Raw genomic sequence first — 15,000 nt, forward strand, 5'->3', positions numbered from 1 at the left:
GTTCGCAGCGTGTTGTTATTTGAAGTATCAAAACATCATTTATACCAGGGCAGATATTCGGATGCTGCTTCCCCCCACCAGCCACGCCCCCTCCTCCCTTCCGCTTCTTTCCACCCCCACCGCCTCTTTTTTTCTTTGGTTGGAAACCGGGGAATGAGAACAAGCTTATTATTATTATCACTATTAAAAAAAAGAAAAAAAAAGTGCTATATGTGTGTCTCTACCTCTGCCTGTATTTGTCTGTCTCTCACTCGTGTTGTTTCCTCCAAATCCCCCACCCCCACCCCCAATCCCCTCTCTCTTCTCTTTTGTTCTTTCCTTCTTCTTTATCTCGATGGAAATGCTCTAGAAGTAGTGAATGAATATAATTATCTAGGGTTTGTTTTTACAACAAAAATGAGTATAAACAAAGGAGTAGGGATTTTAGCAGCAAAAGGCAAACATGCATGCATTGACTGTATAAAATATATAACGAAGCTGAATGATATTTCCAAAGGATGTTTTTTCAAAATATTCGATGCTCAGGTACAACCCATTCTTTTGTACGCTTCTGAGATGTGGGGTCTTAACAGACTTGATAATATTGAGAAAGTTCATTCCTTTGCATGTAAACGTTTTTTTAACATAACACTTAGAGTACCAAACAAGTTTGCATACGGCGAATTAGGACGTTATCCACTATATATAAATAGTGCAACAAGGTGTATCAAGTACTGGTTAAGGTTGCTGAATATCAATGTGCACCGATTACCCAGACAGGCATATTTGATGTTGTTTAACTTAGACGAAAGGGGGAAAAAAAATGCTGGGTGTCTTTAGTAAAAAATACTTTATTTAGACTTGGGTTTGGATATGTCTGGTTGCAACAAGGCGTTGGTTGTGAGCAAACATTTTTGTCATTATTTAAGCAAAGAATGAAAGATATATTTATGCAGGAGTGGGACGAGTCAGTAATGTCTAAAGATATATATCATAACTACAGACTGTTTAAAACTGGTTTTCAGTGTGAGCAATATTTTGAATATGTGGATAAAAAGTGTTTTAGGGACTGTTTAGTAAAATTACGGCTTGGTTTGCTCCCAATAAATGGATCATTTTTTAGAAGAACATTCAAATGTAATTCAAATTACGCATGTAAACGTTGTAATGTAATCGAAGATGAAAACCATTTTATAAACAATTGTGTCCTTTACAATGACCTGCGGCAAAAAACATCTGAACTCTGAAGGTCAATCGTATGTTCACTTGATGAAGAATGGTTCTGTTTACAGTATTCGTAAACTATGCATTTATATATTTAATGCCCTGAAGATACGACAGGAATTCTGTGACAACAATGATGAAAGTTAGAATTAATTTACTATGCACGAGAAGCACTTTTGTTCTACAGGTTAAGTTAGTACGTATTTTACATTTTGTTGTGGCTGAGTGATCACCATATTGTGTACTTTTGACCTCTTTCTAGGGGCCGGAGGCCTGGAGATTAAAGTTTTGTTCTTTTTTTTGCTCTTTTTTTTTTTGTATATAAATTTAATGTGACAATTGAGAATAGATGGGGAAAAAAAATACATGAAAAGATTTTTTTTACAAATCTGAATACAGTCAACATTAACAATAAACATAACTAAGTTATTTGCTTGTGTTTTTTGCTTGTTTTTCTTTTTTAAATGAATAAACGCATATATTGGGAAAAGAGAAAAGACAAATCTGACAAAAACATAGTACCAATAGGAAAATAAAACAAAAACAAACAACAACATTAAAAAATAAATAAATAAATAAATAAAAATGGAAAAAAATTGATATACACATATAACATTCTAAGTAAAAACAACTGAGAATGTTTGAATAAGTCATCAACAGCAACAACAACAACACACAAAAAAAGAAAAAAAGGAATAGATATCCATATCCCTACATATCAACTTGCACCATTTTTTCAACATTTAACTTAGTTGTGTTATATTTCCATACATGGTTTGAAATATTGTTTTTATATGTTGTTTCTAATTAAAGGTAAGTATGGCAACCATTTTATTTTGAAGCTGTGTGTTTCACATGCGATCTTAGCGTTATATTCTTCGATTTTGTATCTTGAAACAATGTAATGTTCAAAAGCGTGAATATTTGGAAGGCATTTATCTAACTTACATTTATATATATACATCTTCCCCAGGAGGATGAATAAATCAAGCACTGAGTCTGTCTTCATATCAGCATGGAAACCAAACAGTATTATACATTCACTGAACTTCAAATTTTCACACACTGTGCACTTTATTTTTATTAGTTCTTCTAGACTTGTCCAAAAACGTTTCGAGTAATGGCATCGCCAGAATATATGTTCAACACTATCTTTAACTTCTAAACAAAAATCACAGTCAATACTGTTTACAATTCCCATTTCCTTTAAAACAACATTCGTTCCTATGAGTCTATGTAATATACGAAATTGTAGCCACTTTAGTTTTATGTCTTTAAGTTTATGAAGTTTGTTATAAGCTTTTAGCCAACTAATCTTTGTTCCCAGTTTCTCAGACCACTTGTGACAGGATTTCGGGGTTGTATCATCAAATGCTAGAACATCATAGTATCGCTGTGATCCTTTAGGTGTCGAGTATATTATTTTTAATGCCCCTGGTGTGTCAGGAATACTGTGGGTTGTTGGAACATTAAGACCTACCTGTTCCATGTAGTTTTTGATTGCTCTTAAGCAACCATTGTATGCCAGAAAATGTACATTCAGTTCATATTTTCCACAAAATTCATTTTGTGTAAGAAAGTGTCCATTGTCATTCAGAAAATGCGAAACACAGTATACACCTTTATCAACCCAGTCTCTATGATTTATAGTACTATTTCCAATCTTAAATTTTTCGTTATAGAAGACTGGTTCTGACAGAAGGTCAATATCTGATTTAGGTGTAACCTGACAACAAAATTCTCTGTAAGCCATGAAAGTGTGTTTCCAAAATGAATTATTATTACATTTACGCAATGCATACATGGGTCCATATCTTTCTAATTCAGTGAAAAATGGGAACATTTCAATTGAAATGTTTTTCCATTTATGCTTTGTAATTTTAAATCTTCTTATCCAGGTGAGTTTTAATGCTTGACTATATTTTCTTATGTCTGGTATGTTTAAACCACCTTCTTTAACACTTTTTGTTGCTGTTTTTCTATTCACTTTGTCTCTTTTTCCATTCCATATGAACTGAAAACACATCCTCTGGCAACTATTAATAAAATCATCAGGAGGATTTGGGAGCAAGATCCACAGGTGAATAAGTTTAGATAAGATAAGAGATTTTAACACCGCAACACGTCCCATAGGCGTGATATTTCTTTTTATCCATATTTTGAATAAGGACTTCAGTTCGGAGAGTTTCTCTGCATAATTTATTTTATCACAATCTTTCAAGTCGTTTGTAAACCATATTCCTAATATTTTAAATCTTTCTGGATTCTGCACGAGAAGCACTTTTGTTCTACAGGTTAAGTTAGTACGTATTTTACATTTTGTTGTGGATGAGTGATCACCATATTGTGTACTTTTGACCTCTTTCTAGGGGCCGGAGGCCTGGAGATTAAAGTTTTGTTCTTGTTCTTGTTCTTGTTTCCTTCTTCTCTACACACACTCTCTCACTCCCCCCCTCTCTCTTCTCTTTTGTTCTATCCTTCTCCTCTACACACACTCTCTCACTCCCCCCCTCTCTCTTCTCTTTTGTTCTATCCTTCTTCTCTACACACACTCTCTCACTCCCCCCCTCTCTCTTCTCTTTTGTTCTATCCTTCTTCTCTACACACACTCTCTCACTCCCCCCCTCTCTCTTCTCTTTTGTTCTATCCTTCTCCTCTACACACACTCTCTCACTCCCCCCCCCCCTTCTCTCTTCTCTTTTGTCCTATCCTTCTTCTCTACACACACTCTCTCACTCCCCCCCCCCTCTCTCTTCTCTTTTGTTCTATCCTTCTTCTCTACACACACTCTCTCACTCCCCCCCCTCTCTCTTCTCTTTTGTTCTATCCTTCTTCTCTACACACACTCTCTCACTCCCCCCCTCTCTCTCTTCTCTTTTGTTCTATCCTTCTTCTCTACACACACTCTCTCACTCCCCCCCTCTCTCTTCTCTTTTGTTCTATCCTTCTTCTCTACACACACTCTCTCACTCCCCCCCCCCTCTCTCTTCTCTTTTGTTCTATCCTTCTTCTCTACACACACTCTCTCACTCCCCCCCCTCTCTCTCTCTCGTCTCAGTCACACACACTCTCACTCCGCCCCCCCCACCTCCCACCCCTCTCTCTTCCTCTTTTGTTCTGAGCCTTCTTCTCTACACACACGCTCTCACTACCTCCCCCTCACTCTTCTCTTTTGTTCTAGCCCTTCTCCTCTACACACGACTCTCTCACTCCCCCCCCTTCTCTCTCTCTCGTCTCGTCACACACACGCTCACTCCCCCCCCCACCTCCCACCCCTCTCTCTCTCTTTCTAATCCTTCTCTCACCCCCTCTCTTCTCTTTTGTTCTTTCTTCTTCTCTACACACACGCTCTCACGCACCGCCCTCTCTCTTCTCTTTTGTTCTATCCTTCTTCTCTACACACACGCTCTCACTCCCCCCCCTCTCTCTTTCTCTTTGTTCTATCCTTCTTCTCTACACACACGCTCTCACTCCCCCCCCCTCTCTCTCTCTCTCTTCTCTTTTGTTCTATCCTTCTTCCTCTACACACACGCTCTCACTCCCCCCCCCCTCTCTCTCTCTCTCTTCTCTTTTGTTCTATCCTTCTTCTCTACACACACTCTCTCACTCCCCCCCCTCTCTCTCTCTCTCTTCTCTTTTGTTCTATCCTTCTTCTCTACACACATTCTCTCACTCCCCCTCCTCTCTCTCTCTCTCTTCTCTTTTGTTCTACCCTTCTCTCTACACACACTCTCTCACTCCCCCCCTCTCTCTTCTCTTTTGTTCTATCCTTCTTCTCTACACACACTCTCACTCCCCCCCCCCCTCTCTCTTCTCTTTTGTTCTATCCTTCTTCTCTACACACACTCTCTCACCCCCCCCCCCCCTCTCTCTCTCTTCTCTTTTGTTCTATCCTTCTTCTCTACACACACTCTCTCACTCCCCCCCTCTCTCTCTCTCTCTCTCTTCTCTTTTGTTCTACCCTTCTCCTCTACACACAATCTCTCACTCCCCCCCCCCTCTCTCTCTCTTCTCTTTTGTTCTATCCTTCTTCTCTACACACACTCTCTCACTCCCCCCCCTCTCTTCTCTTTTGTTCTATCCTTCTCCTCTACACACACTCTCTCACTCCCCCCTCTCTCTCTCTTCTCTTTTGTTCTATCCTTCTCCTCTACACACACTCTCTCACTCCCCCCCCCCTCTCTCTCTCTTCTCTTTTGTTCTATCCTTCTTCTCTACACACACTCTCTCACTCCCCCCCCCTCTCTCTCTCTTCTCTTTTGTTCTATCCTTCTTCTCTACACACTCTCACTCCCCCCCCCTCTCTCTCTCTTCTCTTTTGTTCTATCCTTCTCCTCTACACACACTCTCTCACTCCCCCCCCCTCTCTCTCTCTTCTCTTTTGTTCTATCCTTCTTCTCTACACACACTCTCTCACTCCCCCCCCTCTCTTCTCTTTTGTTCTATCCTTCTCCTCTACACACACTCTCTCACTCCCCCCTCTCTCTCTCTTCTCTTTTGTTCTATCCTTCTTCTCTACACACACTCTCTCACTCCCCCCCCCCTCTCTCTCTCTTCTCTTTTGTTCTATCCTTCTTCTCTACACACACTCTCTCACTCCCCCCCCCCTCTCTCTCTCTTCTCTTTTGTTCTATCCTTCTTCTCTACACACACTCTCTCACTCCCCCCCCTCTCTCTCTCTCTCTCTCTTCTCTTTTGTTCTATCCTTCTCCTCTACACACACTCTCTCACTCCCCCCCCCTCTCTCTCTCTTCTCTTTTGTTCTATCCTTCTTCTCTACACACACTCTCTCACTCCCCCCCCCTCTCTCTTCTCTTTTGTTCTATCCTTCTTCTCTACACACACTCTTTCACTCCCCCCCCCTCTCTCTTCTCTTTTGTTCTATCCTTCTTCTCTACACACACTCTCTCACTCCCCCCCCCCTCTCTCTTCTCTTTTGTTCTATCCTTCTTCTCTACACACACTCTCTCACTCCCCCCCCCCTCTCTCTTCTCTTTTGTTCTATCCTTCTCCTCTACACACACTCTCTCACTCCCCCCCCTCTCTCTTCTCTTTTGTTCTATCCTTCTTCTCTACACACACTCTCTCACTCCCCCCCCCCCCCCCTCTCTCTCGTCTCTTCACACACACTCTCACTCCCCCCCCCCCACCTCCCACCCCTCTCTCTTCTCTTTTGTTCTATCCATCTCTACACACACTCTCTCACTCCCCCCCCCTCTCTCTTCTCTTTTGTTCTATCCATCTCTACACACACTCTCTCACTCCCCCCCCCCTTCTCTTCCTGTATCTGCCTGTCTGCCTCTCTCTTTGTCTTTGCTATTGTTCGTTGTCGTTTCTCTGTTCCGTGTGAGTCAGTGGGGAATTTATCCGCATGTAATATGCAGAGCGGTCAGAGGTGTGTCAATGACAAGAGATACTGACATTGACGAATAACAACAGTCTGGCGTGTGTGTGTGTGTGTGTGTGTGTGTGTGTGTGTGTGTGTGTGTGTGTGTGTGTGCACATACACATGAGTGTGCTTATCAGATAATGGGCACGCGTGTGCGTGCGTGTTTGAATGCATGCATTGCGTTAAGGGCGTGTCCCTCCATCATGAAAAATAGAGAAGAAATAATACAGAATAGATTTTTTAAAGGGGGTGGGGGGGGGGGGGGCATTTTCTCTGGAAAGGACGATAATTATAATGAATTAAGTTTTCATAATCTGTGATCAGCGTTCCAGAGCCCAGTATCAATATTTTCGCTGGAAGTCATTCTAATTGATGGGGATAAAGTATCACATTCCCGGCGCATTTCAAGAAATCTGATCGGGGTAGTATTGAAAATTAAAATAAAAAAATAAGAAAATTTATTAAAAAAAACAAAACAAAACAAACAAAAAACCATATCGCTGTCAGCACTTGTTCACGCTCCTTACAGTAAGAGGTAGAGGAGAATGGAAAGAGGGAAGTAAGGGAGGGATAGAAAGTGAATGAGGCAAGTAGCGAATAGAAGGGGTGATGGTAGAAATGAAAGAAGGAGGGATAGGAAGGAGGGAGGGAGAAGGGAGGGAGGGAAAGAAGGAGGGAGGAAAGGAGGGAGGGGTGGAGGAAAAAAGGGAGGGAGAAAGGAGGGCAGGAAGGAAGGAAGGGGGGGGGAGAAGGAGGAAAAGGAGGAGAAAAGGAAGGAAAGAAGGGAGCAAGGAAGAAAGAACGGAAAGAAGGGAGGAAGGAAGGAAGGAAAGAAGGGAGGAAGAAAGAAAGGAAAGAAGGGAGGAAAGAAGGTAGGAAGAAAGAAAGGAAAAAAGGAAGGAAGAAAGGAAAGAAGGGAGGAAGGAAAGAAGGAAGGAAGGAAGAAAGGAAAGAAGGAAGGGAGGAAGACGGAAGGAGAGGAAAGAAGGAAGGAAGTTTATATATGTCTCCATATCTGTGTGTCAGTCTCTCTATCTGTCCGTCTGTCTGTCTTTGTATTGATGCCTATCCCATCTCTTTCTCTCTGTCAGTCTCTGTCTCCCTCTGTTTCTGTTTCCCTCTCTTATTTGTCTGTATTTCTGTCTGTCTCTGTCTGTGTGTATGCATATCTCCCCTCCACCCTGCTCCCTCTCTCTCCCCCCTCCGCCCCGCCCCGCCCCCTCCTCTCTCTCTCTGTCAACGACAAAGGGCCCTGAGAAATGAAAGAGAGCCATCACCATGACAGTCCTGCTGTTCTAGGTGTCGGCGATCCGATGACGTATGGCCTATACCTGTGACACGGCAAATACCCCAGGGGGCTTAGGACCGGTACATCAGTGTGTGTGTGTGTGTGTGTGTGTGTGTGTGTGTGTGTGTGTGTGTTCAGTTTGTTTTGTTGTGTGTGTGTGTGTGTGTGTGTGTGTGTGTGTGCGCGCGCGCGCGTGTGTGGTGTGTGTGTGTGTGTGTGTGTGTGTGTGTGTGTGTGTGTGTGTTTTGTGAGTGTGTGTGAGCGTTTTTTGTTGTTTTTTGTTGTTGTTGTTTTTGTTGTTTTTGTGTGTGTGTGTTTTGTGTGTGTGCATGCATGTGTGTACTAGTGCGTGCGTGCGTACGTGTGTGTGTGTGTGTGTGTGTGTGTGTGCCCGCGAACGCTTTCATCCACCCCCGCCCTCCATTCCCTGTCATCAGGACACGCTGCTGCTTTGTGACATTGTACTGCGCAGACAAACTGACGTCTGTGTTATAATTTCATGGGATTTCTCCGAGCTCCTGCCCCAAAAAAGCGTGCATGGGTACGGTGCAAAACGAATTCGCTTGGAACTGGACAAGGAAGATTTTTGTTTAGAATTTTTCTATCTTTCCTCTGTCTCTGTGTCTGTCTCTGTCTGTCTGTCTGTCTGTCTGTCTCTCCAAAAAGCCGTATCAACGCATTAATCGTACAGACGCGATATATATCCGAATCGTTAGACCGTTGGATTTTTAGTTTAAGGTTCTCAAGGTCGAATCCTAGCTGCGTGTGTTTGGGGCTAAGGGTGGATGTTTTTTTTCTTCCCCCTTCCGCCCCCTCACCCTCCCCCCGTCGAGTCCCTCTCCCAAATTCCCCCTCCCCTCCCACACACACACCCTCCTGCCCCACTCTCAGTCTCCCGGATGTCTCGCCAGACAGATGGGCAGGCCTTGTTACTTAGTTAGTGCCCCAGTACTCTGCGTGTGTCCATGTAGACAGATGGTGTGGATCGCGCACGTTAAAGATCCCCGAGGATCCACGTCCTAGATCCGGTGGGATATGGAAACACCAAAAACATTCCCATCATCAGATCATGCACCAGCGGCGACAGAGTCATTAGCAAACAGATGTTGTCTTCTAATAGGGAGGGGGAGGAGGAGGAGGAGGAGAAACAGCAGAAGAAAAAGAAGAAAGATGATGATGATGATGATGATGATGATGATGAAAAACAAGAAGTAGTCGTAGTAGAAGAAGAAGAAGAAAGGAAGAAAAGTGAGATGGTGAAGAAGAACCTGTGCACAAAAACTTCTGTGGATGCTAAAACTTAAAACACTGACTGGGGGGAGAATGCTTTCCTTCTCATATTGTTTCCTCTGCTCTGTTGTTGTTTATGTTTGTTTGTCTGTTTGTTTTCACGTCCTTCTCCTCGCTCTTTTCCTTTCATCTCTGTCTTCCATCTCTTTCCCTTCTTTCCTTTCTTTCCAACCCGTTCTTCTTGCTCTCTACTTTTCCTCGAACATCGGAGGGGAACGGGATCAGCTGTACCATTCTTTTCATCAGTTTTTTTTTTGTTTTTCAACGGTGATTTTTATCTGCCTTCCGAGGAAGAAAAGAAGGAAGGAAGGAAAGAAGGGAGAGAGGTTAGGGGTACGTAAACCCAAAACACAGTGGCGCGCCCGCACACACACACACACACACACACACACACACACACACACACACACAGAAAGAGAGAGAGAGGAACTAGCAGAGTGAGAGGGGGTGGAAACTATTGCAGAGAGAGAGACAGATAAGCGAAAGAAAGAGAAGCGAGAAAAACCCAGAGAGAGAGAGAGAGAGAGAGAGGGGGGGGGGGGACTAGCAGAGTGAACAAGAACAAGAACAAAACTTTAATCTCCAGGCCTCCGGCCCCTAGAAAGAGGTCAAAAGTACACAATATGGTGATCACTCAGCCACAACAAAATGTAAAATACGTACTAACTTAACCTGTAGAACAAAAGTGCTTCTCGTGCATAGTAAATTAATTCTAACTTTCATCATTGTTGTCACAGAATTTTTGTCGTATCTTCAGGGCATTAAATATATAAATGCATAGTTTACGAATACTGTAAACAGAACCATTCTTCATCAAGTGAACATACGATTGACCTTCAGAGTTCAGATGTTTTTGCCGCAGGTTATTGTAAAGGACACAATTGTTTATAAAATGGTTTTCATCTTCGATTACATTACAACGTTTACATGCGTAATTTGAATTACATTTGAATGTTCTTCTAAAAAATGATCCATTTATTGGGAGCAAACCAAGCCGTAATTTTACCAAACAGTCCCTAAAACACTTTTTATCCACATATTCAAAATATTGCTCACACTGAAAACCAGCTTTAAACAGTCTGTAGTTATATATCTTTAGACATTACTGACTCGTCCCACTCCTGCATAAATATATCTTTCATTCTACTAGCAGAGTGAGAGGGGGGGGGGGCGAAACTATTACAGTGAAAGAGGGGGGGGGGGGGCGAAAGAAAGAGAAGCAGGAAGAAACCCACAGAGAGAGAGAGAGAGAGAGAGAGAGAGAGAGAGAGAGAGAGAGAGACAGAGAGAGAGACAGAGAGAGAGAGAGAGACAGAGAGAGAGAGAGAGAGAGAGAGGGAAAGGGGTGGTTCTGGGAGTAGAGAGAGTGTTAATCTGAGAGTCAGAATGCTTGAGTGCGTGCGAATGCGTGACTGTTCATCTCTTCTCTTTCCATTTGCGCAGGTGTATGCACGCACGTGCGGCGTATGCGTGTCTGAACATCTGTTAAATGCCGTTGTTGTTGTTTTTTTAACAACCAGAAGCAATTATCAACAAAAAAGAAAAAAAAAAGTAAAAAAAGTAAACAAACAAATTACATTTAACCTCTCGATTGCTGAAGCTTGGTGAAATAAGGCCAGTGTGGCAGGAAAAAGAAAGAAGAAGAAAACGGAGTGTAGTTACTGGCTTTTTGTGCGCTTTCAACTGGTCTGACTGAGTTTACTGAAGAAATTTATCACATTCTGAAGAGGATAACACTGCATGATGACGGACAGACACCCTAGCCTGTAAACTGAATGTTATCTTTGTATAGTGTCAGTGACAATCCTCGTCAGCAGCAGCAGCCAAAGGTTTACAGAAAAAACTCCTTCTGCGTTCGTGGGCTGCAACTCCCACGTTCACTCGTACATTACACGAGTGGGCTTTTACGTGGTGTGCATGCTAGGTATGTTCTTGTTTCCATAACCCACCGAACGCTGACATGGATTACAGGATCTTTAACGTGCGTATTTGGAAGAGGGATTGAGGGAAAGGAATGACGATGCATAAATTTTGCAAACAAAAAACAAAGAAACAAACAAAACATACATACATATGAACGAAAAGGGGACAAAACAAACAAACAAACAAACAAGAACAACAACAACAAACAAAAACAAAACAAAAAACAAAAAACCCAGACACGCGCATATATCACGAACAGTCAATAGACATTAAATCAAGAATAGCTGAACAAACAAGAACAAACAATTACCAGAAGGACACACACACACACACACACACACACAGAGGCACACAGAGAGAGGCACACACACACACACACACACACACAGAATGTGTTCACAGAGGCCATACGTTTCCACTACATGTTAGCAAACAATAGCAACAATAACAAAGAAACAGATAGAGAGAGAGAGAGAGAGAGAGAGAGAGAGAGAGAGAGAGAATGTGTTCACAAAGGTCAAACATTTCCACCCCATGTTAGCAAACAATAGCAAAAAAAAAAAAAAAAAAAAAGAAGAAACACACACACACACACACACACACACACACGCCACACCACTAAATGCAACTCACACTGGCCATACGTTTCCACGCCTGCATGCTGGCTGCAGCCGCTTCCCTCCCGTGGAGGTGAGGATGAGGGTGAGGGTGAGGAGAAGACCCGTGCTGGGAGATGGGAACCAGCAGCATCTCCTGAGAGTGCAGCTGGCGCCCTTCCCCGTCCGGCTCGTCGAAGCTGAAGCTGACCTTCTTCGGCACGTCGGCCGCGGCCACAGCCACGCCCTTCTGCTGGGGAAAACCATGCGGGGACAGACCTTGCGGGGACAGAACCACCCCGGACGCTGACACGTCGCAGGAGGAGGACGAGGAGGCGGAGGAGGCCGGATGGGACCTCACGTTGGGGATCTGGGACTCCATCTTGTCGGCGGGGATCCCGATGCCGGTCGGGGCCGGGACGTAGTCGTTCTTGAAGACCGGCATGCTGTCGCGACTAGGCTTTCGCTGGCGCTCGGATCTCAGCACGAAGAGGATGGCGCCGATGATGACGCCGGACAGCACCAGCGTGGCCCCGCCGATGACGCCGACGATGATGACGTAGGAGTCGCGCGACTGGTCGTCCTCCTCGCCCTCCGCGCCTCCGGAGGAAGAGTCCCCTCCTCCTCCGCCTGCTAGTAGAGTGGTGTTGGGGAAGTTGACTTCGATCTGGAGGCTCGTTTCCGCGAAGAGAGGGATCGGGCCTCGGTCGTAGACCCTCAGCACCACCTGGTAGGTGTGCGGGTTCCTCAGCCTCTTCAGGTCCGCCAGGAAGATCTCGCCCTGCTCCGGGTCGATGTCGAAGACGCCCTGCGCGTCCCCGCTGTGGATGACGTAGTTGAGCGATGACGCGTTGCCCTCGTCCACGTCGTAGGCGATGACGCGGCCCAGGGTGATGCCTTGCTCCGGCAGCGTGGTGATGACGACAGAGTGGTTGACGCTGGTGGGGAAGAGGATGACTGGGGCGTTGTCGTTGATGTCCGTCACCCGGATCGTCACCTGAGTGAACACAAAATACTTGTAATAATGATAATGATACTAAGATGATGATGTTGATAATATTAAAAATAATAATGATAATAATAATAATGATAACTGGACATTTATCAGCGCTTTCCTCACTGCACAAAGCGCTTTACAATCCACACACACACACACGCGCATTCAAAACACACTAAGTCCCCAACTCACAATCATGCACAATAAACACACACACACACACACACACACACACACTCACACACACACACACACACACACACACACACACGTGTGTGTGTGTGTGTGTGTGTGTGTGTGTGTGTGTGTGTGTGTTTATTGTGCATACAAACTCGAAATGAATATGACGTGATGTAATAATCATCATATCACGTAATATCATTACATAATGTGAAGTAACGTCCTAATTTAACAACCTAAATTATTGCCTCTGTTGGTTATATTCCCATGGTTCAGGGGACAAAACACGGGACTGGAAGGGAAAAGCAAGATGGTGGCATGTTAGTTTTGTGACTAAATCCGCATCAAAACTGAGTAAAATAAGAGTCGAAATCCCCTGGAAATGAGTTACAACATCTACTGATGGTAATATCGTTTCATACATGCACAGAAAATGCCGGTAAGAATAGGTGCAATAATTCAGGATGCTAAAATAGGACCTCCCATGATACAATACAACACAATATGATATAACATAATATAATATTATGAATAATTATAATATAATACAGTCCTTTGACCATCAGAACAGCAGAAGAGGCAACTGCTGCCCCAGCTATCTGGGCTAGAATTTGATAAAAGTGGAGACTGTCTCGCCCAAGTTACATCCCCACTCTCTCTCGGCCAAGAGGGTTCTGGGACATTCGGCGTTGGAGATGGTTCCCAAAGACCAACTAGCCCCGAAGGCTGCAGCACTAAGAGAGCCAGTGCAATCTTGCCTCCTAGTTTGGAGAGCCATAGTCCTTCACAAAAGACGAAGCTGTAAATGACTTCCCATTGCAGTGGAGAAATCATTCAGCTGTCATTTTGCTATAATATATCCTATCCTATCCTATCCTATCATACCATCATAACTTAATCTAATCCAATCTAATTTGGCGTGATGTGACGGGACGGGACGTAAATGACGTAACGTAATGTTTAAGGTTCAAAGTCCTATAGCCTTTCACCACCATCGGGGGCCAGTGAATTCATATATACACTGTGTTCATGGTTCGACACAGAAGGACGGAGCTAAATCCTCTCCTTCGGGAATTCCCCAATTGAAGTCAGCTGCATTCACTATGGGAAACGCTCTCTGTCTCTGACTCTCTATTTATGTCTATATATGTCTTTCTAGCTAGTCTTTTCACCTGCCTACCTACATACCTACCTACCTACCTATCTACCTAGAAAGACAGACAGACAGACAGACAGACAGACAGACAGAAATATAGAGAAAGGAATAGTCAGGCAAGCTACACTGTTTTTGTTGTTGTTGTTTTTTTTGTGTTTTTGTTTGTTTGTTTGTTTTTGTTGTTGTTTTTTTTTCAAAACCGGATGTTTTCTTCAGTCAAAAACATATGGAGCTAAACTAAACGGTAAGGGGTATTTTAACAACAACAAAAATTGTGTGAGATGGGTGAAGAGTGGAGTCCAGTATGGTGTGGTATGGTAGTGTGTGTGTGTGTGTGTGTGTGTGTGTGTGTGTGTGTGTGTGTGTGTGTGTGTGTGTGTGTGTGTGTGTGAAAGAGAGAGAGAGAGAGAGAGAGAGAGCAACACGAGAAGGCAATTTTGGAGCAGTGTATTTGTAAAAAGCTTGGCACGGTCACAACATATGGGACGGGAGGACATTTAAGACACGGGCAGAAGGTTCTAACGGCAGGAACAGGGGTGAGAGACAGAGAGGGGGGGGGGGGGTGGTGTCAGGGGAAGGGGGGGCGGGGGCTAATAGGGAGGGGGGAACAGGAGGCTCAGCAGTTGAGGGAGGGATGAGGTGGGGGTCGGGAAGGTGGGGGTAGGGGGGGGGGTACCATTGAGCGCCCATTCAGCTCAGTGGTGCGCACAGATACGCTCACGCACATTCACACACAAAATACACAAACACACAGAAACACACACAGAAAAACACACGCACACACACATACACACACACACACACACGCACGCACGCACTTCATCCATACATCCAAGCCACACACACACACACACACACACACACACACTTTCTCTCTCACTCACTCTCATCCACACCCCCTCCCCCCCTCTCTCTCTCACATACACATACACACATAAACACTACCACCATCACCGCCAACAACAACAACAAAACAAC

General features: G+C 44.0%; 1 protein-coding gene across 2 annotated transcripts in view; it reads right to left on the bottom strand.

The window, feature by feature from the left end:
• Nucleotides 1-15,000, bottom strand: part of LOC143284124 (protocadherin-1-like) — a 95,896-nt gene that overhangs the window by 19,117 nt on the left and 61,779 nt on the right. For both annotated transcript variants that reach the window (XM_076590779.1, XM_076590780.1), the window contains exon 6: nucleotides 11,727-12,686. In XM_076590779.1, coding sequence (XP_076446894.1) covers nucleotides 11,727-12,686 — 960 coding nt within the window. The remainder of the gene's footprint in view (nucleotides 1-11,726; nucleotides 12,687-15,000) is intronic.

The sequence above is a fragment of the Babylonia areolata genome, chromosome 7 (assembly GCF_041734735.1).
Source record: "Babylonia areolata isolate BAREFJ2019XMU chromosome 7, ASM4173473v1, whole genome shotgun sequence".
Lineage (NCBI taxonomy): Eukaryota > Metazoa > Mollusca > Gastropoda > Neogastropoda > Buccinidae > Babylonia > Babylonia areolata.